Raw genomic sequence first — 27,150 nt, 5'->3', positions numbered from 1 at the left:
CTCCCCACACCGAGCACAGTAACAGCAACGCTCTGATTTTTTGCTATGGTGCACCAAAAGGAACCATATCTGGTTCTATAGTATTATAATATCACTTCCCTGCTAATGACTCTGTTCCAAAATAAATCTTCAACTGATGATTTTGTTGCTCTTGAATTTAACATAAGTGTAAATTTTTGGTGATTTTGTACCAAAGTTATTTATTTTTTAGCAGAACTGATGCTGTTACCATATTTGGTGTTGGAGACTTCTAGTGTGAAATTCCACTATTTGTGCCTGATGGTTTTGATGAATGGATTCAAATTGAGTGATTGCTAATGTAGATGTTTCATCCAACTTGGGTTTAAGATGAGAAACGTGCTTTTGATCATTGAGTAAATGCACTCTGAGACAAAAGACAGTAATTGCTTAATAGCCACTTGGAAGACTGAATTGAAAGCACAGTTCTCGGTGCATTTTCATATTTCTTCCACTTACGTAAACATGACACAAGTATATACAATCTGAAAATTTGGTGCTTCCCAAAGCTTTACAATATTTGAATTGTCATATCATAACTGCTAATACAGAACTATCTGAGTGATTGAACCCTCCAGTAAGATACAAGTTTATGTCTTTTTGTCCCAATTAGATTTAAAGGGCTTTTCTACATAGAAATCTTTTGTATATTATTTCAGTATGTTGCCATTTATCTGCCAGTATACAATTCCACTAATCTGTGTGTAAAATAGTAACTTTGGTTACATCGGAGTTGTTTACTAGTATCTATAGTGGTTAAGTCTCTTACATGTCTATAAAATTTTCTCTGCAGACTGTTTGTCAACAACAACCCTGCCCAGGCCTGGTATTTTTTCCTCTGTATATACTTTGGCCTGTCTGCGTACCAAATCACTTCCGGCTACCCAACGAGGATTCTGGGTAATTTCCTGTGCCGTAGATACAACCTCGTCAGCCTTGTGCTTTTCTATGGGTAAGTCACCCGTTACTGCAAGATTATACAGCCCTAGATCAGAACTTCAAATTTTGAATTTTGACAGAAAAAAAAAAAAATCAAATTTTGTTTTTTGTTTTACATATAGCCAAATGATTTGTCTGTATCAAAAAGTCAATTTTTTTCAGTGGTAATAGTACAAGAGGTGCTGAGTGTACCTCAGATCAGAGTTTATAGAGTCAGATGAAAGTAAGGGTATTGTTCATTAGGCCCTATCTACTATAGTATGATTTTCAGTGTAAGCAAATGTAAAATATAAAGATTTTTCAGCCAACCATGCTTTGAATATGTGGAGACTTAAATTTGTGTAATAATTTTATCCTCGTAATAGATTATGATTTCAGCTTCAGTTTTGTTTGCTTTTTAGTGAGTAGGGTATCCACTGTGGTTGAAATCATATGAAATGTTGTAGCATGTATGCCTACATAGCATACAGAGAGGGAGGGTTACCCAATGAGTACTGACAACTGAAATATGGCAGCTTTTCTGTCTGCAAGAGATATTCACATTGTGGTCTCTCTGCCCAACAAAAATGACTGGCATTACATTTGAAAATGTTTTCCTGTTCTCATGGGAAAGGTGGCGTGTGATTCCCTTCCTGACGGAGCTGAGAACTCTCATGGACTGGATCTGGACAGACACCACACTCTCCCTCAGCCACTGGCTGCAGGTTGAGGACATCTATGCCAACATCTACCCCATCAAGTGCTTCCGCAACCGCGAGATAGTGAGTGATCCCATACCGTCAACTCGCACGTACATCATGCTGCATGAATTAGGATTAACTTTGGGTTTCACATTGTGCAGCTTGAGTCCAGATGTAAATCAGACGCAATTTAGCCATTCAGCTGAGAAGTTTGATGATCACTAAACCATTCATTCATTCATTCATTTTGGGTGTTGCATTGTGCAGCTTGAGTCCAGATTAATTTAGGATGTCACATTGTGCAGCTTGAGTCCAGATTAATTTTGGATGTCACATTGTGCAGCTTGAGTCCAGATTAATTTTGGATGTCACATTGTGCAGCTTGAGTCCAGATTAATTTTGGATGTCACATTGTGCAGCTTGAGTCCAGATTAATATGGGTGTTGACCACACCCAAAAAGCTGTTTTGAAATGTTAATCCTGATGTAAACCACGCCTATCAATGTAGTGTGAAGGTGGAACCAACCTGTAGACTGCACCAATATGTTTGGTGGGAATGGGGTATTAGGATGTAAACTGCTCCCAACAGAAGTCGTGTGAAAAGGCCACATGAGAAGCCATTATGGCCACACTGCTGGTAGAAGAGATTGTTTTAGGATAAAAGCAGACCTGTAGAGCTGGTGTTAAAGCTGAGATGAGTACCTGCACTGGGTGTTCACCTAGTCCTTCATGAAAAACAAGAAGAGAGATCTTACAGGCATGAGTTGTGACTCTCTCACATGTAGAACCTTTTAGTCACCCTTTTACAGAGAGGAGTGGCATAGTGATACACAACATTGACTCAGTGGTATTAGCAGAACAAGTTTCAAAGATTCTGTCCCTTCTATCAAGTTATTCTGTTCCAGTGGATATTAGGATGTTCAGAGGAGTATTAAATAGGAGAAAGAAAGAGGTTAGTTGAAATAATGATGATGTTTGTTTAACGCTTTGCTTGTAATGTGTTCTTCTCCAGGCCTACCCTGTCCCAAGGGGAACCAAGACGCCACGCCTCATCAAGTACGGGGTCGGAGGCGTGGGGCTGCTGGTGCTCATCCTGATCATCTGGTTCCCTCTCATCCTCATCTCTCTCTCCAACACCACCAGCCTCCAGAACCCCATCACCACTGCCTCGGTGGAGATCAGCTTTGAAGGGTTTGAGGTGGGCGTGGTACCTTGCCCCTTTCCCGTCTCTTCCCCCCCCCCCTCCCAAACGATCGATTCCAACTCCTTTGGAGTCCCCAAATCTGCAAACCTTCCCATTACCATTGACCCATCAAATCCTTCGGAAATTTTGCTCTAAAAACACTACCATATCATGAAATTGGCAACTCTGAATTTCACTGTTTGTCTTTAATGATCAAATCCTTTGGAAATTTTGCTGTAAAAATCACTATATCTCTCATGAAATTGGCAACTTTAAATTTCACTGTTTGCCCTTAGAGAATTGGAGAAAGATTTGATAGCACTTCTTCCTGTGCTTGTTCTGATGATATTGAGCAGAACCTCCATGGAGTATACTTCTTCTGATTACTCCTCAACTGACATTCCAACTATAACCAAACAAGGCGCTACTGATGAAAGCCTCTCATTAATGCAAACAACCTTGGCATTGGACTAAAAAAAAGAAATGCTTGAATTCATTGAATCTGCTCAAAATCGGAAGAAATTTTGCAAAAACCTGCCCATTTCAAAGAGAAACAGGAAATTTGATAGTTTAATATGTTGCCTATTTGAGAATCAACTGTAAATTTAACGAGTAAAAGGCTTTTGAAAATTGGACAGCCAAAGCAAACAATTGTATACGACTGACACAATGCTCAGATGCAAGAAACTTATTCACTCCAACTCATGAAATTCTAACAATAAATTGTACATATTTTGATTAAAAGATACAGCACCAAACCTCAGAAATATGATTTTTGGAACTCTGTGTGATAGAAGAGATTGACTGCTGTCTAGAGAGTTTCAAGTTTGCAGCCAAGCATGGCTTGAAGTTACTCAAATTGATTTAAAGATGAAGTGGAGTACATTGTTCGAACCTTCCAAATGTAGTTTGTTTTTTTGAAAGAGATAAATAAAACGTAACACAAAGTTACACAATTTGGCCTTCCTGTTTCAATAATGAGACACAGGACTTCATCTATACACAATATACAAGTTGACCAATAATTGCCTCATTATTCTAAATATTCTAAAAAGAAAAAAAAAAACATGAGGAAAATGTAATGTAAATAATCCCTTCACATTTAGAGTGCAGTTTATGACTTTATGTGATTATTTTTTTCTATCCCCCCCCCCCTTACAGCCCATCTTCAAGATGACTGCCCTGTCCGAAGATATAACCCAAATTGATGACAAAATGTATAATGACTTGACGAATGATTTCAGTAAGGACCTGGTAAGTTCAGCTCTGTACTGGCACTAATAGTGTATGTGAAAAAAAGTAGCAGAGTATTGTGTGGATGTGTTGAATTCTTGGTGCTTGCTTCAGGGTAGAAATGGGGTATTAAGAAAAAATTCCTTTTTTACCTAAATCACTTGAAATATGTACTTTCACATATACATATGTACTTTACGTTTTTAGCTCACCTGAGCCAAAGGCTCAAGTGAGCTATTGCGATCGCCCTTCGTCCAGCGTCCGTCGTGCGTCGTGCGTCGTCCGTCGTGCGTAAACTTTTTACATTTTCATCTTCTTCTTGAAAACCCCAAGACTGATTTACATCAAACTTGGCAGGTAGCATCCCTAGGGGGTTAGGAACTCAATTTGTTAAAATGGGCACCATGCCCCACCCAGGGGGGCCCCAGGGGGGCCCAACCCCCCCCCCCCCCCAAATTAAGGAATCTGTAAAAAATTTCTTCTCTAGAACCAGAAGTGATAGAGCTAAGTTAATACTATGAGTTAGTACATTGATGACTGTAGTTTCAAGTTTGTTCATGGCAGAACCAGGGGTGCCCCCCTTGGGTCCCAGGGGAGGGGGGTGGGGAGGGGTCCTAATGGGGCCTAAATTGTACATTTTCATCTTCTTGAGAACCCCATGACCTATTTTCACCAAACTTGGCCGGTAGCATCCCTAGGGGGTTATTATCTCAATTTGTTAAAATGGGCACCATGCCCCACCCAGGGGGCCCCCAGGGGTCCCAAACCCCCCAAAATGAAGGAATCTTTAAAAATCTTCTCTAGAATCAGAAGTTATAGAGCTAAGATAATACTATGAGTGAGTACATTAATGACTGTAGTTTCAAGTTTGTTCATAGCAGATCCAGGGGTGCCCCTCTTGGGGGTTGGGGGGGGGGGGGCTGGGAAGGTCCAAATGGGGGCCTGAATTGTACATTTTCATCTTCTTCCTGAAAATCTCATGATGGATTTTCGTCAAACTTGGCAGGTAGCATCCCTAGGGGGTCAGGGTCTCAATTTATCAAAATGGGCACCATGCCCCACCCAGAGGGCCCTAGGGGGGCCTAATCCCTCCAAATTAAGGAATCTTAAAAAATTTGGGCCCTTATTATACATTTTAATCTTCTACTTGAGAATGTCTGGTCAAATTTTAGTAGAGCTGTGAATAGTTTAGATTTGTGACTGCGTGAAAGGTGAACTTGCGATACTCAGGTGAGCGCTAGACCCGCGGGTCTCTTGTTAACTAAAATCACGATATTTCTTTTGAAAATAAGGTTTGAAATACCCATTTCAGATTATTTTAGAGAAAACGCCAGAAAGAATGAAATATGAAAGTGGAACAGCATCAAAAAGCATGAAAGCGAGATGGATATGGAGCTGGCAAATTCAATGATTGACGTTCTTGGCAAAATTTATGAAACATTGACACACTATAATATAAAGATGAAAGATACAGTATTAACAACTGTAAATGTTGCCTTAAAGGTGCATAGTCCCGGTAGTGTAGAGGGTGCTGTTGAATGAAAGTGCCGATCAACCGTTAGCATTGATGTGAAGATTACAGAAGTTGAGCTGTCATCAAGAGTAAAGTGCGTAGGTGTTGCTATGTAACGTTGCCTTCGTTGTCTTCTCTGCGCATCGCGCAATCTGTAGTAATGCCAGGGTGCGTGCAATTGTGCTTCTTATTATGACATCACAAAAGAAGTTTGCTAAAGCTGTCATCCCCCTCAGCCGAATCATGAGCCGAACTGTGATCTACAGTGGATCGGACTTCTTCGGACTCTGGGAAGTGGGCCACAGCGTTAGCACTAAAGAGGAGTCAATAACGTAGGTCTCTATAGGAAACTTGCGCCGTGCACCCGCGTACGCATTTGACTAAAACACCGGGACCATGCACTTTGATGTAAAAAGTGACCTAGATTATTTCCACATTGAAATAGTTAAGGCATCATATTCGCAACATCAAATGATCCAATTAAGATTACAAATCCTTTTTTAATTGAATCTGGATTTTGTTCTTGCTTTGAACAGTCAATTACTTAAATTCAAAGTTTTCATGTCAAGAAGTGTAATAATTCAAAAATTGAAAGTCCTATTTTAAGGAAATTTTGCATATTTCAACATCTAAATGTTTACAGTGATTTATAGTTTTCATTTGAAAATCCTTAAAAAGAATACAATTTCAGCTTTCCAGCTGCAAATGTAAGGCTTCTTGGCAAAAGTTCGTTGTTACTGTAAGGTGCCCACTCAATCAAGCACAGTATGTTGATGAAGAAAACCATAATGAATATGCAAATCAGAGTTCTGATATTTTCGTCATTAATTGGTGAACTACGTGTATATGTCACGTGGCATTAGGTATACTGTAAAAGTGGTTTCTTCCGCGTTGGTTTTATTTTCGCGCTTTTCGCGCTTTGAGGTTGAACCGCGAATTTAACATCACTCAGAAATGTTTTGAACTCGCCACTTGTTACAACGCTATTGCGCACATGCACACACGACGATTCCGCGCATTGAGTGTATCGATTGTCAACGCACATACAGCGATACCGCGCAATGTAGGTACAAACATGTTATAAAGTACTCGAGAGACAGGATTTTAGGTATTTGATTTTAATTTCTACTTAATAAGTAAAAGAATAATTGGATTATAGTGTGGGTTTTCATGTGCAAAATAAAGCAGTTTTTACCGACTGTGAATTCACAGATTTTGCAGATCGCGAATTTAAACACGCGAAAAAGTCGGCACCGTTGGAAACCGCGAAAGTATCTGTACGTGAAAGAAACCACTTTTACAGTACTCTTGTGGTGGTTTGTCAAGAAAATCTGCATATCATTATCTATCATGACGGTAGAGGAAAAACAGTACTTAACAAAATAACTCAACTACAACAATCACTCAAGCTAGTAAAGGCTGTCTGGCGATCTGGGCCTCCCAGATGTGATCGTTGTTGTGTTGCGATTAGTCTCAATTCAGACACAAAGGGGATATACATTGTGTAAGTCCAGACCACGTTAGGTAAAGGCTACTCATGTACTGATATACTGTTAGTAGATCCATATTCTGAAGAAGATGATGTGATGGCTGTTATTTTATGCTTACCTTTCAACTCTAGGTACAGCTGTGAACAACGTTATATTTAACTATTAGTCTTCATCGAACCAATTGAAGTAAAAATTTACTTCATGACTCAAAAATGACAGCAATTAGTAAAATCAGATATCTAACAAACCATAAGATATGTTTTGAAAAGACAGTGTCATCTTCAAGATATTGAATTTGATTTTCTTGTAATCTTTGCATTTATTTGCATTTATTAGTGTGTTTATTTTTTGTTGAAGAATCAGTAGTAGGTACTTGCGATTGTAGAAATAGTCAAAGTCGGTCAAGTCAAGGTTTGGTTTTTCTCTCAGAACTTGTCTCACGTGATACTTTTATTCTCTTGTTCCCGTCGGAACCAGAACGCCAGGTCCTTTTGGTCCATCTACCGCCAAGAAGACATATTGGTGGTCCACATAAAGCGGGACTCTACGGGCACCTGGGACATCAGTCCCGCCAGCCGAAACGATCTCATCATGCGCCTGCAAGAAGACCAGTCCATGCGGATGTCCTTCAAGTACTCATTCACCAGGTAATAGTGATGATCAGTACTCATTGGGAGAGGGGGATCAAGTCAGTGGAAAGCTGCAAATCTGTTTCCCCAGATATGACATATCCATTCACTTATCTATTAAAGGGGATGGCTAGTAACTGATCAGTGGAAATCAGTGGGAATGCTGGGGGATGATTGCTCCATTTCTTGTGGGATTCATTTAAGAATACATTATGTATCTATTGTCGTGTGAAAATGATTTGCTTCAGAATGGTCTCATATTCAAGTAATGTGCAGTTCAATGGTTCCAGGCTAGCATGCCTGTACAGTGACGGGGCATTAAATTGCACATTACTTGAATATGAGACCGTTCTGAAGCAAATAATTTTCACACAACAATAGATGTATAATGTACTCTTAAATGAATCCCACAAGGATTGGAACAATCATCTCCCAGCATTCCCACTGATTCCCACTGATCAGTTACTAGCCATCCCCTTTAAATGTATCTATCTCCTTGTCTATCTATCCATCTCTTTATCATTTTACCTATCCTCTCCCTTTCTGTATCTACACGTATCTCTTCATTCATCCACCAATCCATTATTAATTATTATTCACAACATTTATATAGCGCATTATCACATGAAATGTCTGTAAGCGCTATCCATCTACCCAAAGGTATCATTTGTCTATTTATCTGTCTGTCTATCTATTTTTTTTTTTATCTGTCTGTTTATGCATCTGTCTATATAGCTGTATGGATGGATAAACACATATGTTTCAATGAAAATTTGAATTGTACCTGTTTGTATTTTTGGCAGGATAACCAACAACACCCAGGTGACACCCACCATTGAAAATTCCTACGATGTGGTCCTGTCTGATTCACCAGGTATTACCGACAACCTCATCGAACAGCTGAATTTTGAAACGAATGAATCAGGGTAAGTTTGGATGGTGGGAGAGTGGTTTGTTTGTTTGTTTGTTTGTTTCATATTCATCTGAGAAGATGGCTGGATAGCCAATATTCAGCTTCAATAATTCGCTATAATTCGTCTTCCATGAGATCCAGCTGGATGTAAGGCAGGACCACTTCATCAGGGTTAAGAACCCTGCCTCTGCGATGAATAAATGAAGCGGGACACGGGACCTCCATTTTTATGTCCTGTCCAAGGGACGGAGGGTTTTTACCTCTTACTAGAGCAGATGGTATGATTAAACACAACATTGCTCAGTAGGATCCGGGAATCGAACTGGGGTCCTTTGGATTGTGAGGCAGACCTGCTACCGACTGAGCCAACTCAACTCCCTACCTCCGATAAGGAGATATGGCTTCCTGCTGAAAGAGCCCTTGAAGTTTTTCTGACATCGATGCTGTAATCGATTTGGTCACATTGTTGATGTGAAATGGTGGTGAGATGGCTCAGTTGACAGTGTGTCTACCTTGCAATTGAATGACCCGAGTTTGCTTCCCCTTAGAGTTTAGCTGAGCAATGCTGTGTGTAATCATGCCGTCCCCTCTAGTAAGAGGCAAAACACATTGTCCATCAAATAGGACATTGGGTGGAGGTCCTGTGTATGCGGGATCACAACTTGTGCATGTAAAAGTCCCCACTTTGTTCATTCTTTGCAAAGAGCAGGGTGCAAACCTGGTGAAGTGGTCCTCACCAAATACACACAGGAAAGCAAGCAAATGATGTTGACCCCTTGTGGTTTACCCCAGGTGACGAACAATAATCAGCTAACTGGCTCTACTTAGTCTTAACCAGACATGTGGTGCCACATAAGAAGCAAATAGTGTAAAAAGAAGTGCATTTTCCTAGGGCAGTTTTGATGTATGTAAGATATTCTAGGGCAAACAGTCTAACATATATTATCTAGCCATCTCTTATCTGGACTTCTCTATCATCAGGATATGATTACACAGTGAAGACAAACAAAAAATAGTGATTTTATATCGTAATTTTGTGAGAGATTATGTCATATATGAGATGCTGCTAGTGCGCGTGCCACTCAATTCGTTAGTTGCCGCCATCTTGCTTACACGCGAATTTCTATGCTCGGAAAATTCGCCGGAATTGCACTTAAAAATTCAAGTTTTCGTTCGAGTTGGATCGACGTAATAGCTAAAGTAACCTCAACGGGAGGTTTTGCCAGGTTTTTTTTCCTAGTTTTAACGATCATTCTTCAGCTGAACAGCAACGAAATTTATGTCTTCGACCAACGTTCCAAACGTGGCCAGCACAGCCGCACCACCGCTGCTGACAGCAGTCGCGTCCCCGGCAGCCACCGGCGGGGGTCGCAGAGACCAGCACGCACAAGAGTGCAAGCAGAAAACTGCGACAGCCAAAGGAACGCCTACTAGAGCCGGCAAGGCAGGTACTAGTCATAGTACTACTACAACTACAAGCAGTACTAACCCTAGCGGTAGTACCGGTGCAAACAAAACAGTGAAACCACCTGCCAAACTGGCCTCTAAAGTTTCAACTTTGGAGGATAGACTCGGCAAGCTTGAAGGCCAATTAGCTGTGGTTGTTCAATTTGTGGAGGCACAGTCAGCAAAGCAGACACCAGCCCGTGAAGGCGGTGGCAATGGAAAGAGTATCAGGACTCGTTCTGAATACTCCCCTTCAGACTTGGCAGATACTGACTGCCATTATGATGATGTTTATGCGGCACCATTTCTGGGCCGAGATATGGATGAAAACTCTGTGATTATCCAACCAGGTCAGGGGGATAGTCGTCAGGATGACAAATTTGATATTGAAGAAGGCGAAGTTTCCCCTTCTGTAGTGGAGAAAGTTCCAAACATTGCAGCCAAATTTGCTGTGGCTGAGGAAGTTGGTCCCCCCATTGACCCAGAAATTGCTAAGTCTACAGCCTACCTTCTGACCCACCAGCTCGAGCCCAAAGTGGTAGATGAAACGATCACTAAATACCCCATTCCCAGCAACTGTGAGCTGGTGGATGTGCCGAAAGTCAACCAAAGAGTCTGGAATGGGCTACCTGCCTTTTCAAAGACACGAGACCTCAAAATTCAGAGACTCCAAAAGAATCTGACGAGAGGCATCAATGCCTACATACATACAGTGTCGGCACAGGATACCACTGAACAGCAACAAGATGCACTAGCTCTTCTGTGCAGTGCGAACTTCGAGCTAAATTCCTTGCGTAAGGAATTCATGAAACCAGACATTGGTTATCAATTCCAGCATCTCTGCAAACCCTCTACATCGGTCTCCAAATTCCTTTTCGGTGACGACCTCGGAAAGCAAATGAAAGACATAAGAGATGAACAAAAAGCAACTGAGGGTGTCCTCAGGAGTGAGCATAGCAGATAATACAAAAAACCCGTTTCATCCCATATGACTATGGCAGGAGTGCATATGGCAAGGGCAGGAGCAAGATAACATCAGGAAGCTCGAATTTCCACCAACAGTACCGCGACGCGGGCTGGACTACATCTCGTGCAAGTACAAGTGATTTGACTAGGCCTACATGCGCAAAAGGACCGTGGACTGGAGCTACTAGCCATGCTTTTTTAGGCCAGCGCCCCAAGGGGAGGGGGAAGCCATCGGCTCCCCACACCTTCACACATCCCAGCCAGCACCAACCGCACTGCGGCAGCAAGCAAGGCTCAGGGATGAAGAGGGCATGATAACCTCCAGTTCAACTGACGAGGTAAATATGACATCTGATTCTAGTGATCGACTGAAGCAATTCTTCCCAAAGTGGCGCAAAATTACTTCAGACCCACATGTGCTAAATGCTGTAAGTGGTTACAGGCTTGAATTCAGTAAAGAGATGGGTGCACCATCTAGAACTAAACCCCCTTACCTTTTTTGGTGTGATAAAGGCGAAGAGGCTGATATTGATCTTGAAATTTCTAAACTCCATGACAAGGGAGTAATTGAACCATGCCAGAGGGAAACTGGAGAATTTGTGTCTAATATTTTTACACGGCCTAAAAAAGACGGGGGTACATGCGTTATCCTAGACCTATCTGATCTCAACAAATATCTCCAGTACCAGCATTTTAAGATGGAAAATATCCATACCGCGATTGAACTCATTTCAGAAAATAGCTTCTTAGCTTCAGTCGACCTTCGGGACGCGTACTATACAGTACCTGTGCACCCAACACACAGGAAGTTCTTAAAGTTCTCCTGGAAAAATCAACTTTGGCAATTCAAAGTACTGCCTAATGGCCTGAGCATGGCGCCAAGGTTGTTCACTAAACTACTGAAACCTGTATTCACATTACTGAGAGAGCAAGGACATGTAGTAATTGGATACCTTGACGATATACTCATTATTGGAGAAAGTGAGAATCAAACATTGCAAACGGTTTTGGAAACCACTAGCATCCTTGCAAAACTTGGGTTCTTGGTACAACCAGATAAATCAGTACTATGCCCCACTCAAGAAATACAATTTCTTGGTTTCATCCTCAATACTCAGACCATAACAATTCGACTGCCTGATAACAAATCAGAGGAAATACAGTCCTTGTGCACTGAACTTATGCAAATAGCAAACCCCAGTATCAGGCAGGTGGCTAGAATTATCGGGAAAATGGTAGCATCATTTCCCGCAGTCCAGTATGGACAGCTCTATTACAGGGCTTTAGAAAGGGACAAAATCAAAGCACTCAAAATGAATAAGGGGCATTTTGACAGAAAAATGAGCCTATCTTTGGAAGCAAAACAAGAGCTGCAATGGTGGATAGACAATGTGCAGTCTGCTTTCTCACACTTACGACACCCTAAACCTATGCTCGAATTGTGCACGGATGCCAGTGGCAAAGGCTGGGGGGCATCTGATCATACCACCCATACTGGGGGTAGATGGAATGAAGACGAGCTGCAAAAAGCCAGGGAGAATAAGATTAATTATCTGGAGACCCTGGCTGCTGGCATGGGACTCAAGTCCTTCTGTTCTAATTCACAAAACATTCATGTCTTGTTACGGCTAGATAACAGTACTGCTGTTGCGTACATTAACAACATGGGAGGCATTAAATCCCTTGACTGTGATCGGGCAGCCCGAGAGATTTGGCAGTGGTGCGAAACTTGTAAAATTTGGGTCACAGCAGCACACTTGCCAGGAAAGCTGAATGTGGAGGCAGACCGCATGTCTAGAATTTTCAATGACCGCACAGAATGGATGCTTGACCGCACAGTTTTTCAAGAAATAACTTCACGTTTTGGGACACCAGAAATAGACCTATTTGCCTCCAGACTGAACAAGCAGGTAGAGAACTATGTCACATGGCTGCCCGACCCACATGCCAAGGCTGTTGATGCCTTTACTCTCGATTGGGGAAAGTGGAACTTTTATGCATTTCCTCCTTTCTGCTTAGTTGCTAAGTGCATTCAAAAAAATCAGATCTGATAATGCAACTGGGATACTAGTAGTCCCAAAATGGCCAAGCCAGCCATGGTTTCCTCTCCTAAACAGGATGATGAATGAGGAACCACTTGTTATTCATAGGAGTGAATCCTTGCTAACATTACCAGTTTCTAACACTCCTCACCCACTTTACACTCAGATTGATCTTCTTGCTTGCAGGTTCTGTGCAAGCCCTTCAGAGATGCGGGATTGAATGCACGGATAATTGCTGTAATGGCCTCCTCTTGGAGAAAAGGAACTAAAAAACAGTATGCAGTGTACATAAACAAATGGAAAGCATTTTGTGACAAGAAATGCAGCAACTACTTGTACTCAGATGTTCAAGCTATCCTGGAATTCCTGAGTGACATTTTCTTCGATAAAGGGGCAGGCTACAGTGCCATAAACTTAGCACAGAGTGCTCTATCTTCATTTTTGATCGTTCGAGATACTATGTTTACAGTTGGAAACCATCCCTTTATCCAGAGGTTTATGAAGAGAGTCTTTCAGCTACGCCCACCCAAGCCTAGATACATGGAAATGTGGGACGTTAACCTTGTTTTCAGTTTTCTTCATTCTTGATCCCCAGCGCACATATTGGACCTGAAAAAATTGACGCTTAAATTTTGTGTGATTCTTGCATTAATCTCAGCACAAAGGATTCAATCATTACACTATCTAAGCTTGGATGGTATGATGTTAAGAGATAATGCAGTCGCTTTTCACCTTCATGATCTCCTAAAACAGAGCAAGCCTGGAAATTACACAGTGTCAAGCTCCAGGCATACCCCCTAGACAGGAGACTTTGTGTGGTCAGGTACTTGTAGGAATACATCAGCAGGAACCACAGGATCAGAGCCAGTGAACGGTACCTTTTTGTTAGCTACAAGAAACCGTATCAAAGGGTATCCTCTCAAACAATCGCTCACTGGATTAAGGTTGTTTTGGAGGCTGCGGGTATTGATACAGGGATCTACAAGGCGCATTCTACTCGGGCAGCGTCTACCTCCGCAGCCAATAAGGGAAATTTCCCAGTATCTAAGATACTTGCGCAAGCCGGTTGGGCCAACGAAAGAACCTTTCGCAAGTACTACAACAAGCCCTGTCCTGCTGAGAAAACCTTTGTAGAAACAATTACCAAAAAATAGACTGTGAAGCCCTAAGATTTGGGCAGACATGTCTTGAACTGCCTGAACTTGTGAACTCTTGGAGACACAATATCTCTGCAGCATTCAGCCTGAATTAGAATTGCAATGGAACCTCTATCTAAGATATGTTTCCTACCCCTTTTCGGGGGGGGGGGGGGGGGTTGCCTCGAGAATGTAACCACTGGCTTTGAAATCTCATATATGATGTAATCTCTCACAAAATTACAATATAAAATGGAAGATTAAACGAGAACTGAATGTTTGAAGTTTGATATTAATTTTATGAGTAATTGGAGGGTGAGATTACGTCCCACCTCACCCTCCCCCAATTTCAAACGGTAACTTAATCTCTCGTTATCTTCCTACATCCGTGGTCACATTCTTGCTTCTAATATTGAGTGGCGCGCGCACTAGCGGGATCTCATATATGACGTAATCTCACCCTCCAATTGCTCATAAAATTAATATCAAACTTCAAACAGTAAGTTCTCGTTTAATCTTCCATTTCAAATTCAATTAAAACTCAAACAAAACTCATATGATTTACCTCCAATATTTCTAACAGCAACATATTATGAATGTTACATTAAAAATGTTGCAATTTCCACAAAAGGGACTATAATTTAAAGAAGGTTAGCATCTACTTCCTCGCCATTCTTCTTCTTTCTCTTCCAATATTCCATCATCCTCTTTTGCTTTTCATCCCTGTAACTCTGCCCTCCCTCTTTGTTCTCCCGCAGGACTGTGCTTGGTCTGATTCCGATCTTTATCCAGGTTCCAGCTCTCTCCAGTCCAGAGCCGGCTGGTCCCCTCTTGTCTCGTGAGTATGACACACCGCACCAATCTTTCTCATTAACTCTCAGCATTCTCCTTACATTTCAGCTTTGATGGGCAAGAAGTGAAGCAGTGTTCTATAGGAGTTAATTTTGGCCTCTGTGTGACTAGAGCTTTTATACCTGACGTTTTTCGTCATGCAAATTTTCATCGCATGCAGAAGCAGTAAGCTACCCAGACCATGCTCTGTTGAATATAGTTTTTGTGAATTTTGCTAGTATTCATTTGATTAAAAGAGCCTGTAATTGTGGCTATGGTGAGTATTATTGAACAGTGTATTCCGCAGAAGACAACATCTCTAGACTCTGCAGCATCAAACTGCTGCTGCTTCACATGTCTTGTCTTCACTCTACTGGTCTCAATTCTGGACAGAAGAGTAATTTAACCCGTTGAGGACTACCAATAGTTGATGGTGCCATTATACACATTAACCAAAGACACCTGTCTGAGTAAGCCCAGGACTAATCTTCAATGGGTTAAATTTTTAATTTGCTGTTGAGGTGTATTTTTGGAATATCTAACCATGTACTGTTTTATGAGGGTACCCCAGTGTTCTAGTCTTTGTAGGCGACAACATGAATCTTTTTATGAAGTATGTTGTGTTGACTCTTGCAACCCTGTTTTATTTTTTAATTTTGCATAGAAGGAGAGGATACCTTCAGGTTTGGTGGTGCTGCCCTCATTGGTTTGTCTTGAACAAGGTCAACTCATTTGATAGACATATGTTGGGAAAGTTGTAGCATCCTTATTTCTTGCCCAGTTTAGTCCACACATTCACTGATTTATCCAAACTTTGAAAGCTGCAGAGTGAGGTCTAATTTGAAGTTTTAGTTCTAAGTGAGCAGTATTGCATTCATGTCCATCCATGGCCTGGCCCGAGGCAAACATCCTCTACGTTTCAATTTTCTCCGGTAGAACCCTGGGACTATGGCAACGCCACCTTGCACCTGAGCAGAGGGAGTGTCAGTGAGCTGTCGGGAGACGTAGAGTGGTGGGAAGCAAGTGAGAATGAAACAGACATCAGACTCCTGACATTCAACGAGAGAGTGGCATCTGAGCTTCTGGCACCCCTTACCAGCTACGGGTAAGTTACACACATTACTAGCCGACATTTGCTAAAGGCGCATAGACCCAGTAGTTGTGGGGGGTGCTGTTGGATGATAGTGCCGATCACTGTTAGATTGATAAGAAGATTGCCGAAGTTGAGCTGTCAGCAAGAATAAAGCGCGTAGGTGTTGTTAGGTGCCTTTGTTGTCTTCTCTGCGTGTCACGCATTCTGTAGTAATGCCAGGAAGCGTGCTTATGTGCTTCATAGTATGACATCACAAAAGAAGTTTGCTAAAGCTGTCATCCCCCTCAGCCGAACCGTGAGCCGAACTGTGATCGGACCACGTACTACAATGGATCAGACTTCTTCGGACTCATGGAAATGGGCCAAAGCATAAGCGCTTAAGACGAGTCGATAGCGTAGGTCTCTTTCGGAAACTTGCGCCTTGCGCCCGCGTACGCATTCGACTAAACCACCGAGTCTATGTGCCTTTAACCTGTTGAGGACGAGCTGATTTTACTACAACACATGTTTCCCATAGACACCTGCCTGAGTATTCTTGGGACTAGTCTTCAACAGTTTAAAGGGGAGACGTTTGCAGTTTGATTGAATGCAGACTTACAGTTATAAGTAGAGCTCATCAGTTCAGTGTGAGGAAAATTAAACAATACTTTAAAAGGTCATGAATTCTTTAAAGTCAAATTCCGCTGTCCCTGGATAAGAAGACAGTAATAATAATAGTCTGTATTGCCATAGTTGGACAATGGTATAAAGTACACATGTAAATATAAAGACACTTCCACAAATGATGATTTTTCAAAGAAAAACACACTTTCCTTCCACTTGTTACCGACATATATTGAGGATGATATCATTCTATGTGCCTTTGGAAAGAGGTAAGCCAAGTGCTCTTTTGTTTTTATAGAAAATCAAGATATGTTGAATTTTCTCTATTTATGTTCTGTGTATTGCTGTCTAACTGTGACATCACCATTAGGCCAAAAAAAAAAAAATTGTTGCATTGGCGTAACCCGCCCGACCCTAAAAATTCCGCCGACCCCATGTTTTTTTATTATTTTTTTTGCTATCGATATCAAATATCTTGTTGATTGCGATCGCGATCGCACAAACCCGGAAGTGGAAACGGCTCTGGGGATATTGGATGTACGAGGGAGAGATCTAGCGCCTCGCATAAGCCTTCCTTGATCAGTACGTCATCTGTTTCCAACACGGACACGTACTCTAACAAGATTTATTCAGTGTATACGTAGCATTCAGACTGCGATGTATTGTGCACAGTTTTGCCATAGGTTTCTTGTGTGGAGAACTTACACGAATCTGTATATGTGGGACTGTATAGAGATCGCCGTGTGCGATGAAAAGATCGTACATATGGGTCAATTTGCATCTATCTTATCTAAGTCAAAATAGTAAAATATGAAGTGAAAACATTCAGGATAGGGATTTCAACATCTTTAAATTCTGTGAAGGGGTATAATTCCAGTAATATCGGCCTCATAAATGATTTGTAGAATAGATGAACACAGCACATTCGGTGCAGCAGTTGTAACTGTTTACTGAGCTGAGCACGAGTTTTACACGTAAAATGCAGGTAGCAAAAAAAAAAAAAAAAATCCGCCCGACCGACCCTATTTGAAAATCTCATGTTACGCCAATGCAACAATTTTTTTTTTTTTTTGGCCTTAGTTGTAATCTTCTTATCCAGCAGTGGTAGTATCAAAACTTTAAAAATTAGTAACTTTTGAAGAGATTGTCCAATTTACCTTAAGCTTCACTGTTGTATTTTACTAATCTTTTTGCATTTACTAAATCCATGTTTATTAGGATTTTATTTCCCTTTAAAGATATGTGATGGCAGAGAAAAGATATCTCCCGAGCGCTACAATACCATGCTTCTGGAAACAATACCTTCTCCTCCCTAAATATTCTCTTGCAATAAGTTTTAATCAGTCTGTTCTGTATGATATGATGTGACATTGAATTCCTCTCATCTCCTGTAGGATTATTGGTCTCTACGTCTCCCTGGTGTTAGTGATCGGCCGCTTCGTGCGCATGTACTTCAGCGGCGTCTCCTACCAGATCATGTTCAACGAGCTGCCCAACGTGGACCGCATCCTCAAGCTGTGCCTGGACATCTACCTGGTGCGGGAGAGCGGTGAGATGGAGCTAGAGGAAGACTTAACCGCTAAGCTCATCTTCCTCTACCGCTCCCCAGAGACCATCATCAAGGTCACTAAGTGGAAGACGGACTAGCGTGGAATGACGGGCTATCTTGCCATGGCATTCCCTCCGATCAGCGTGCCGTCATTTAGTGTCCTGGCCTAAACATTACACTCCGTTCTTACTCATAAGTCAAAGTTTTATGTCCTTGGAATTCTAGGTATTAGAGAGTTTGCATGCTGCTTCAGGATTCAACAACAATTTCTCTCTCTGATGGCCCTTTCAGACCATTAAAATTGAATCTGACATTTTTGGTGGCCTGAAATGAAAGCAAATGTAGCAAGCCGTGTATTTCTAGCCAGATTCAGGTGCTGTATAGTCCAACACGTTCACCATCATTGCATCAGAGTGGCTTAGTACAGGTGAAATGTCACTTTCTCAATTGTTAGTGTTAATTTAGTACATGGACTCACTAAATCTTCATGAGCCGTGATTTTGCCAAATGCTGCCAAATGTTAGCGGGTAGCAAAACTGGATAATCACAGTGTGAAAGATGAGAAATTGGTAGAGGTCTACAGCCCCTCTTACCAATGGTGAGACTCTGTCTCCTTTGCTTACCCTCTGCATGCTTCCCTTTCATATTGCTAAAAATTGAGAAGGCCTTTGACAAAGGCTAGTATTCTCCATTCAAGACAAATCACCCATAACACTTTTTAACCCTACATAGGATTTTTGCACATGTCTATATGAAGGTTGGACCTGTAGGATACCATTGTAATTTGAGAAGGGAAAATGTATGTAAGCAGAGTCAAAAGCAATGAATGAAGAAAACTTTGCCAATTTTATGTCTGTTTTCATCAAGAGATAACTTCTATTTTTGACACTCCCTCTTTTTGAAATGTACAAATTGTTCATGTAGATTTTTGGAATAATTGAAGCAAACATACAGTAACATATATTTAATTGTCTGTACAATGCAATGAAAAATCTATTTATCTATCTGAAACCATACTACTTGAGCATTTTAGTTGGAATGTGCTTTATAGTACAATGCCTGATAATAGAGTTAGTACTTTTATATAATTCACATTAACCAACATTGAATTATTACAAAATATTGGTAATGAGGGTGCCTTTCCGTACAAAGTGTGTGGTTTTGAAGCAACGTAAGACAAGGAAAGCTTCGTGCCTTCTCAAGTCTTGTTACATCCTGGAAAACTAATATTTTCTGTATGTTTATGTACCACAACACCATATCACTTTGCATGCAGTGGAAATAGAGACATTTACCAATGTCTCTAGGTTTTTTGTAAATGTAAGCTCATTATTCTGTTTGATACATTAAATACAACACTAACAGGGAACTGTACTTTACAGCAAAAAAGACAAGATATTCCCATGATTAACTGTTAGATCAGGTACCACAAGATGTGTTTTGAATGAATTTATTTGTGAATATCCAATGGAAAGCTCCAAGAAATGGGTATCTTTACTAAACCTCATTTCATTTTTTTTTTTTTTTTGATCCATTAACTGCAGCATTAACAGGGGATGTGTTGTTTACAGCACAAAGACAGGGGCATTCCAATTTTGGCTACAGGTAATAGAGGTTGTGCTTTGAATGAATGTTCATTGGGAATATGCTATGGAGAGCTCCAAGAAAGTAAGAGATGTTTTGATAAACACATGATAAGGTACAACGAAGTAATTTTGGTAAGTCTTGGGCACTGTTTGAATATAAGTGTGGTCATGTGGTGTAATTGTTCCTCATATTAATGGCAAAGGTTAGAGTTTTAGCATTCTGGTAGTTTTGCATGGATTTGCTTTGTAGTGATTGCTCTAAATGCTTCATGTAGGAATAGTATCAAAGTGTTTTCAATGCAGTTTTCTTTTTCAAGACTTGCACTGATCCCTCTTTCAGAAATGCTATTTCTGTTCTCGAGGATATATCAAGATGGAGGCTTTCTACAAGCTGAGGTACTGTGAATAGTACATTGTAGTTACATACATAGTTTGTCAATCACGTAGTGGATATTATATAGAATTAAGTGAGTAATAAAGTACTTTTGATGTAAGGCGCTAATGCCAAATCACACGGGTTGCTGTTTATGTGGAGTGTATGTGAATACATGTATGTACATATAGGGAAAATGTACAGCTAAGTGTAGTCTCAATCTTGCATTCCAATTCTAAGTTTGTATGATTGTGCAGTTATTTCTTGTGATTTTTTCTTGTGATTTGCTGTTTTTTGGTCATGTCATGAAAAGAAAAAAAGAATTGTAAACAATCTGACTTTAGGAGTGTATTATTTGTAGGTTGATGGGAGATGGGAGAAATTAGGTAGAATTATGATACTCTTTTGCAAGATGTTCACCATGAAAGACAGTGGTTTCTGTTTGTTGGGGAGGATTTGCATTGCAATCATATTGGGTTGATCAGTTAGGGATGGATTACGTAACTCTACTGGTAACATTACCAATAGATTTAGAGAGGAAAACATGAAAAAATTGTAAAATTTGCTTGAAGTCAACTTGACATTGAGGATTAGGGGTAGATGCTGTCTAGATGATAGTCAGTTGTTATTGTTTGGTGATGTGATGTGTAGGTGGTAATCTTTGATTTTCAGTTAGCAGGATTTCAGTGTTGTGTAGTTGTTGTGGCCAGTTGTTGTACTTGTATATGTCTACTCCCATTTTGTGTATTGAATGTGCAATTTTTGTTGATTTCCATGTTACTCGCAGTAGTTCTGCTGTGGTTGTTTGAATAAATGTTTGGTGATGCTGTAGTCCTTTTAATGCTACAGGATTGCAATCATACAATTAAAAGATATCGCAGCAAATTGTTTCTAATTTACATGAAAATGGGCTGAAATTGAAACACACATCATCTTATGTATGTGAAGGTTTGTTTCCGTGATCACTGAGTAACATTGAAGTTATTTCCCTCTTTCAGTTGTTAAATTTGTGTTGTTGTTTTTTTATGCCTCCGCCACGAAGTGGTGCCGGAGGCATTATGTTTTCGGGTTGTCCGTCCGTCCGTCCTTCCGTCCGTCCGTAATGAATTTTGTGGACAAGGTAACTATCGAAACCTGTTGAGGTATCCTAATGAAACTTGGCATGTATGTGTATTAGGGGGTTAAGTTGTGCCTATCAACTTTTGGGTGCACATGCTCAAGGTCAAAGGTCAAAAGGTCAAGGTCAAATACATAAAATTTCACTATTTCCACCATATCTATTGAATGCCTGAAGATATTTTCTTGAAACTTAGTGTATACATGTATTACCCAATTAAGATTCTCTGGTGAAAGTTTGGGTCATGAGGTCAAAGGTCAAAGGTCAAAAGGTCAGGGTCAAATGCATAAAATTTCACTATTTCCACCATATCTATTGAATGCCTTAAGATATTTTCTTGAAACTTAGTGTATACATGTATTACCCAATTAAGATTCTCTGGTGAAAGTTTGGGTCATGAGGTCAAAGGTCAAAAGGTCAAGTAAAAATATTAAATCTTCTTTTTTTTTCTCCGTACATTGGAAAATTGTTCAAGGTATCTTCATGGAACATAGTATATACATGTACTGACTGGAAGTGATTATCTAGAGAATGTAGGGTTCATGGGGTCAAAGGTCAGGGGTCAAAGGTCAAGTGCAACACTTCAAAATTTTACTATTACCCTCATATTTATGCAATGCCAGCAGGGTTATTTTTTTTTACACTTGGTGTATGCGTGTGTAACCTAATAGAAATTCTCTGGAAAGTTTTTTTTTTTTCTCTTTTTGCCTCCAAGGTCAAAGGTCAAAGATCAAGTGAAAGTGCTGAACTAACTTTTTCCTCCATATCTCGGAAGTGGCTCAAGTTACCTTGAAACTTAGTACATATTATGCATGTTCTACCTGAAAGTAATTATCTTATGAATTTTAGGGTCAAGGGCCAGATGAAAATGGTAACAATTTACTATTCAATTCAGAAATTCCACTTTTTCTCCACACCTGTACCTTGAAAATTACTCAATGCCTAAATGTATGAATGGGTCAAAGTCAAGTTAAAGTCCTTAAATCCCTAGATACATGCTCTCCTATTCATCCAATTAAACCTACGTCAAAGAAGGTGAACATTCAACACATTTGTGACAAACTTGTCATTCCAATATTTTGCCAATTTTGTGAAAATGTAATCACACAGTGTCCACATGTACTATCTAGACCTATTGGGAAAATCATGCATTATGGCGGAGGCATACCAGTCGCCAAAGCGACATTTCTAGTTTTTTATTACATCGTTGGTACAGTGATAGATTTCGACATGTCTAGAAATATAGTTTTGTGGAACATAGACAGATATATAGTACTTCAGGAAAACCATTGATACTGAAGACCGAGAAAGCAGCCAATTTTGCTGGAATATCTTGCCACGCAAAACAAATTTCTCTCAAAGTCAATCTATCAAGCTCATCTTCACATTCTTGTGCTGTGCTTAGTGGTGCAGTGTAGAGTCAAGTTCCCAGCGCTAGGGAAGGTCGTTATTAAAGTAGAATCACAACAAAGATCACAATCACAACAATTTGAGACATTTAGGACCAGGTGGGTTATGTCTAATCACTTACATTTACCAGGTGGTCCTTCTGTCAGTTCAAATCAAGAAACAACTGTATCACTAAGACTAATGCAAAGTAAACATGTTGTGACTACTGTAGTTCTTGATAAATTAGATACGCCATTACCTAGTATCATATCAAAATACAGTAATGATAATATAAGAAAAAAAAACATTTATTTTTTATTTGATGTCGATGATATTTCTCTCTGCCAAAAAATAAAAGATAAAGAAGGTTAAACACCTCAAAGTTTTTTCCAAGGAAGGTCTTTCAAATAGCAATACAATGTTTTTGTTTTGTGCCGTGTTGTAAAGGATTTCCAAGCTTCACATGAAATTCCAGCATTATACATGTCTGTACACTCGTCAATGGATCAAGATTGAGCTAAATTTCATTTCTTTTCCCACAGGATTTCGGACGTAGTATCCATATGACTCCAATGCCTGTCATGCAGAGATGTGCTTTTCTTGGTTTTCTTTTCCTACATAATCTTGTGATATTAGGCTACTATGTGAGGTGCTTTGTAATACAAATATTCCATCATGTGTACCAAGTGCTGTAATACTAACTGTTCAGAATCAGTAAGCACGAAGCCTCGTTCCCAAGATATTATGAATGTTGCAAACTGTACTGAAATTTGTCTTTTTTTTCTTTCAAAGTTGTGTATCTTACTGTCATTGTAACATTTTCATTACTCTAGATGAGACATTTCATTTTGATTTTTTTTAAAAGCAAACTTTCTATGAGTCTTCTTTAGTAAGGGGTTAATTCAGATAGATAAAGTAACCAACTAAAGCCTATTTATCACTTTATTTTAGAACTGATATCTTTTCATACTTAACATACTTCAGTTGTAGTCTGTAAATTTATGATATTGAACAGTGTCGACATGTTTGTCATTGGGCCTGCATTACTTATAATTTGCACGTTATCATGTTGCTCACTAGTTTGATTGGTTCCCTTAGAAATAATGAAGTGAGTAAAAAAAACTTACCTGGGATATTAGCAAGAAAAACTTACCTGGGATACTAGCAAGGAATTGTCGTAAGTGAGTCATGTTATACATGTACATGTTTCTTAAGTGTGTATAGCTCATGTGATATTCATTGCATTCTGTATGAAGAACTCAATACACTTGTATCAGTGTATGACTGCTCACCTTTTTATATTGCTTGTGATGATGATCAAGCAAGATGATATGCCGATTGTTGAAGAAATAAAACGTTTTCCAATTCAAATGTACTTCACTCTCAGGACTCATATTGTGTCGGGTGACTCAGGATTGAAATGAATTTTACACATCAGCTGAAACTTGCAGAAGAAATAATCTGTAAGGCAAGAGTTTAATGAAGAGATACTTTAGAATTAATTTAAGACAAGTCTGTGCGATATGAAGGAAAATGCATGATAATTTTTTAGCTTTGTAGATAATCAGTTCCTGTGGATCAAACATACTGGGAATGCATTGTAATTTTGCAAATTTCTTGAGAGCAAAGATTCATAAAATTTAGTGCCACAAATATTTTTTGCTTTACAGTGTCAGAGATGGTTCCATTCATGTGCAAGCATCATTTTAAATGGTGAATATGTTGAGTTTACGTAAAGATGGTGGCGATGTTGATTGCTATGATGATATTGAAAATCATGGCAGTAAAGATTTGATGGTGGTAATTATGAAGACAGAAGTGATGATGGTGATAGTGTTTATTTTGGTGATCACTATGCTTTTTGAGAGGACAATAAAAATGTTGGTTTTAGTACAAATGTTTATGATGACTGCTTGACAGAGATATAATGCGAATGGCCAGAGGCGCTTATGATGATCGAAATGATAGAATGATTGTGATGGTGATGATTGTGATGATGGTGATGGTGATGATGATGGTGATGACAGTGATGATGATGATGATGGTGATGATAATAGATGATGATGGTGATGATGATGGTGGTGGTGATGATGACGATAAATGATGGTATTGATGGTGATAATGATGGTGATGATAGAATGATGATGATGATGATGATGATGATGATGATGATGATGATGATAGATGATGATTATGATGATGATAGATGATGGTGGTGGTGGTAATGATGATGGTGATGATGGTGGTGGTGATGATAGAATGATGATGATGATAGATGATGATTATGATGATGGTGGTGGTGATGATGATAGAATGATGATGATGATAGATGATGATTATGATGATGGTAGATGATGGTGATGGTGATTATGATGATGAACTTGGTGATCAAGATGATAGTGATAATGGTGATGGTGATGATGGTGGTGTGATGATGATGATGATGATGGTGGTGGTGGTGGTGGTGGTGGTGAGGATATGATGATAACAAGAATGGTGACAATGATGATGGTAATGTTGAGGTGAATTATGATGATGCTTTTTAATAGCTTAGCATCAATACTGAGATTAATAATGATGGGGTGGCAATATTGGTATACTAGGTCGTGATAATGCAGTAAAAATAATTTCGTTGCAGTCAAAATGATTTTGCTCAGTCGGTAGCGCATCTGCCTCCAGGACTAACATGACTAAAGAACTCCGGTTCGATTCCCAAGTCTATCTGAGCAATGTTGTATGTAATCATACAGAGACGAAACACAGTCCCTCAGATAAGACCTGTGTGTGACAGAGTCACAAGTCATTTTTGTAAAAATGGAAAAATACAAAACAAAACGGAACAAAACAAAGTGATGATGTTTCGCTCGGGGTGATGTTGATGAGATTTAGGGGGAGCATGATGAGCGAATAGCCATGATGATGATGACAAGGACGCCAAAAGGGTAGCTGTGTTATCAAAGTCCACAGTGATGATGGTAACGACGGCAATGGTGGAATGGCATGTTGGTGACAATCCTGAAACGAGAAACGACATAACTTTAACCTTCAGCAGTAGATCCAGAGTGACAGATCTCTTTATATTTGGGTAAAACAGATGAAATAAAAAGAAAAAATGGGGGGGGGGGTGCACGCCCCCCTTTTAATTTTGTAAAGGCGCCTCCCCTTTATGGAATTCCTGGATCTGCCCCTGACCGTAGTCACATTGGCAAAAAAATCGAGAAGTTTGGCGAGAGTGGGGGAAATATCCTTACAGTTCTACTGGGAAGTTTCGAGGGAAGTTTGCGTTCGCCATGGCAAAAGATCGAGATCATGGCAAAAGATCGCGATCTTTTGCCAGTGTGACTGCAAACTTCCCTCTCTTTAAAGATCGCCAAGACTTCGCGATCTGAAACTTCGCAATCTTTTACCAGTGTGACTGCTGCTAATGATACATAATGGTATCAAAGGATGGGGGTAATGCAGTGATGGCTGAAGTGTTGTTTTTTATTCAGATGATGACGATGAAAACTGGTAGTAATATTAATGAGGATTGTGTTAATTGCAAGACATGACCAGACATACGCAATCAGACATGCGCAATCAGACTAAACTGATTAAAATTAATCAACCCATAAGCACACTCATCAAACAATGTGATGTCCACCCAGCAACATCATACAAAGAATACCAGTCACTCAAATTTTGTCCAAAAACAAAGAAGACTGCAGAAATGTAATTTGGTTGACAATGTTTAATGGCACAGTCATATCTTAATAGGGAGAATCTGCTCTCTTTGAAAGGAGTATTCAGAATATTTGAAATGATAATTTCAAATGAAAGATGATGGACAAAAGAAAAGAAACAGACACTGTGGCCACCTTTCCTCAGACGATTCGAACTCTAATTTGTGGAGATGGCTCTGGGGAAAGTTTGCATTTGGTGTGCTGTTTGTCAATTGTCAAAGTAAATAAAAACTAAAAACAAACATAAATGTAATACTTTGTATTGAAAGTGCGGCAAACAAACTGAGGTCAACCCTCAATATTATCTCTTTGTTATCAATATCATCAGCTTTTTAAAGGTACAGTTTACCAGTTGGAGCAGTTATTTTAAAAATGTTCTAGTTTATCACATATATCAGAAAACATCTTACCATATAAAAATGTCACAAAAAAACCAACAATATAAGGAGATATCACTATTTTTCTCACTAAACCATAAATGTAGAGGAGGGTTTAATCTAAAAACAATTTGATTACAACTATAGGTCACTCTTTGTATATAAAAAAAAAAACAAACAAACTTATCATTGATCATCCTGATTAAAACTTTTACATTGGTTGTTTTTATCCCTAATTCACATTTTAGAACTATTTTGAAGCACTAAATCTGGGTTTTTGTTTCATCTGCAAATGATAATGCTTTTAAGAATAAATGACCGA

At 39.7% G+C, this 27,150-nt stretch overlaps 1 protein-coding gene across 1 annotated transcript in view; it reads left to right on the top strand.

Annotated features, from left to right (window-relative positions):
- LOC140233386 (piezo-type mechanosensitive ion channel component 2-like) overlaps nt 1–18,362 on the top strand; it is a 122,372-nt gene extending 104,010 nt beyond the window's left edge. Inside the window, exons 45-53 of the mRNA XM_072313492.1 lie at nt 812–970; nt 1,571–1,718; nt 2,650–2,835; nt 3,982–4,074; nt 7,534–7,703; nt 8,489–8,611; nt 14,947–15,026; nt 15,956–16,124; nt 18,110–18,362. Of these exons, the coding sequence (XP_072169593.1) occupies nt 812–970; nt 1,571–1,718; nt 2,650–2,835; nt 3,982–4,074; nt 7,534–7,703; nt 8,489–8,611; nt 14,947–15,026; nt 15,956–16,124; nt 18,110–18,362 (1,381 nt within the window). The remainder of the gene's footprint in view (nt 1–811; nt 971–1,570; nt 1,719–2,649; nt 2,836–3,981; nt 4,075–7,533; nt 7,704–8,488; nt 8,612–14,946; nt 15,027–15,955; nt 16,125–18,109) is intronic.
- The last annotated feature ends 8,788 nt before the right edge of the window (nt 18,363–27,150 follow it).

The sequence above is a fragment of the Diadema setosum genome, chromosome 9 (genome assembly GCF_964275005.1).
Source record: "Diadema setosum chromosome 9, eeDiaSeto1, whole genome shotgun sequence".
NCBI classification, from domain to species: domain Eukaryota; kingdom Metazoa; phylum Echinodermata; class Echinoidea; order Diadematoida; family Diadematidae; genus Diadema; species Diadema setosum.
This window is presented reverse-complemented; position numbering and strand designations above follow the sequence as displayed.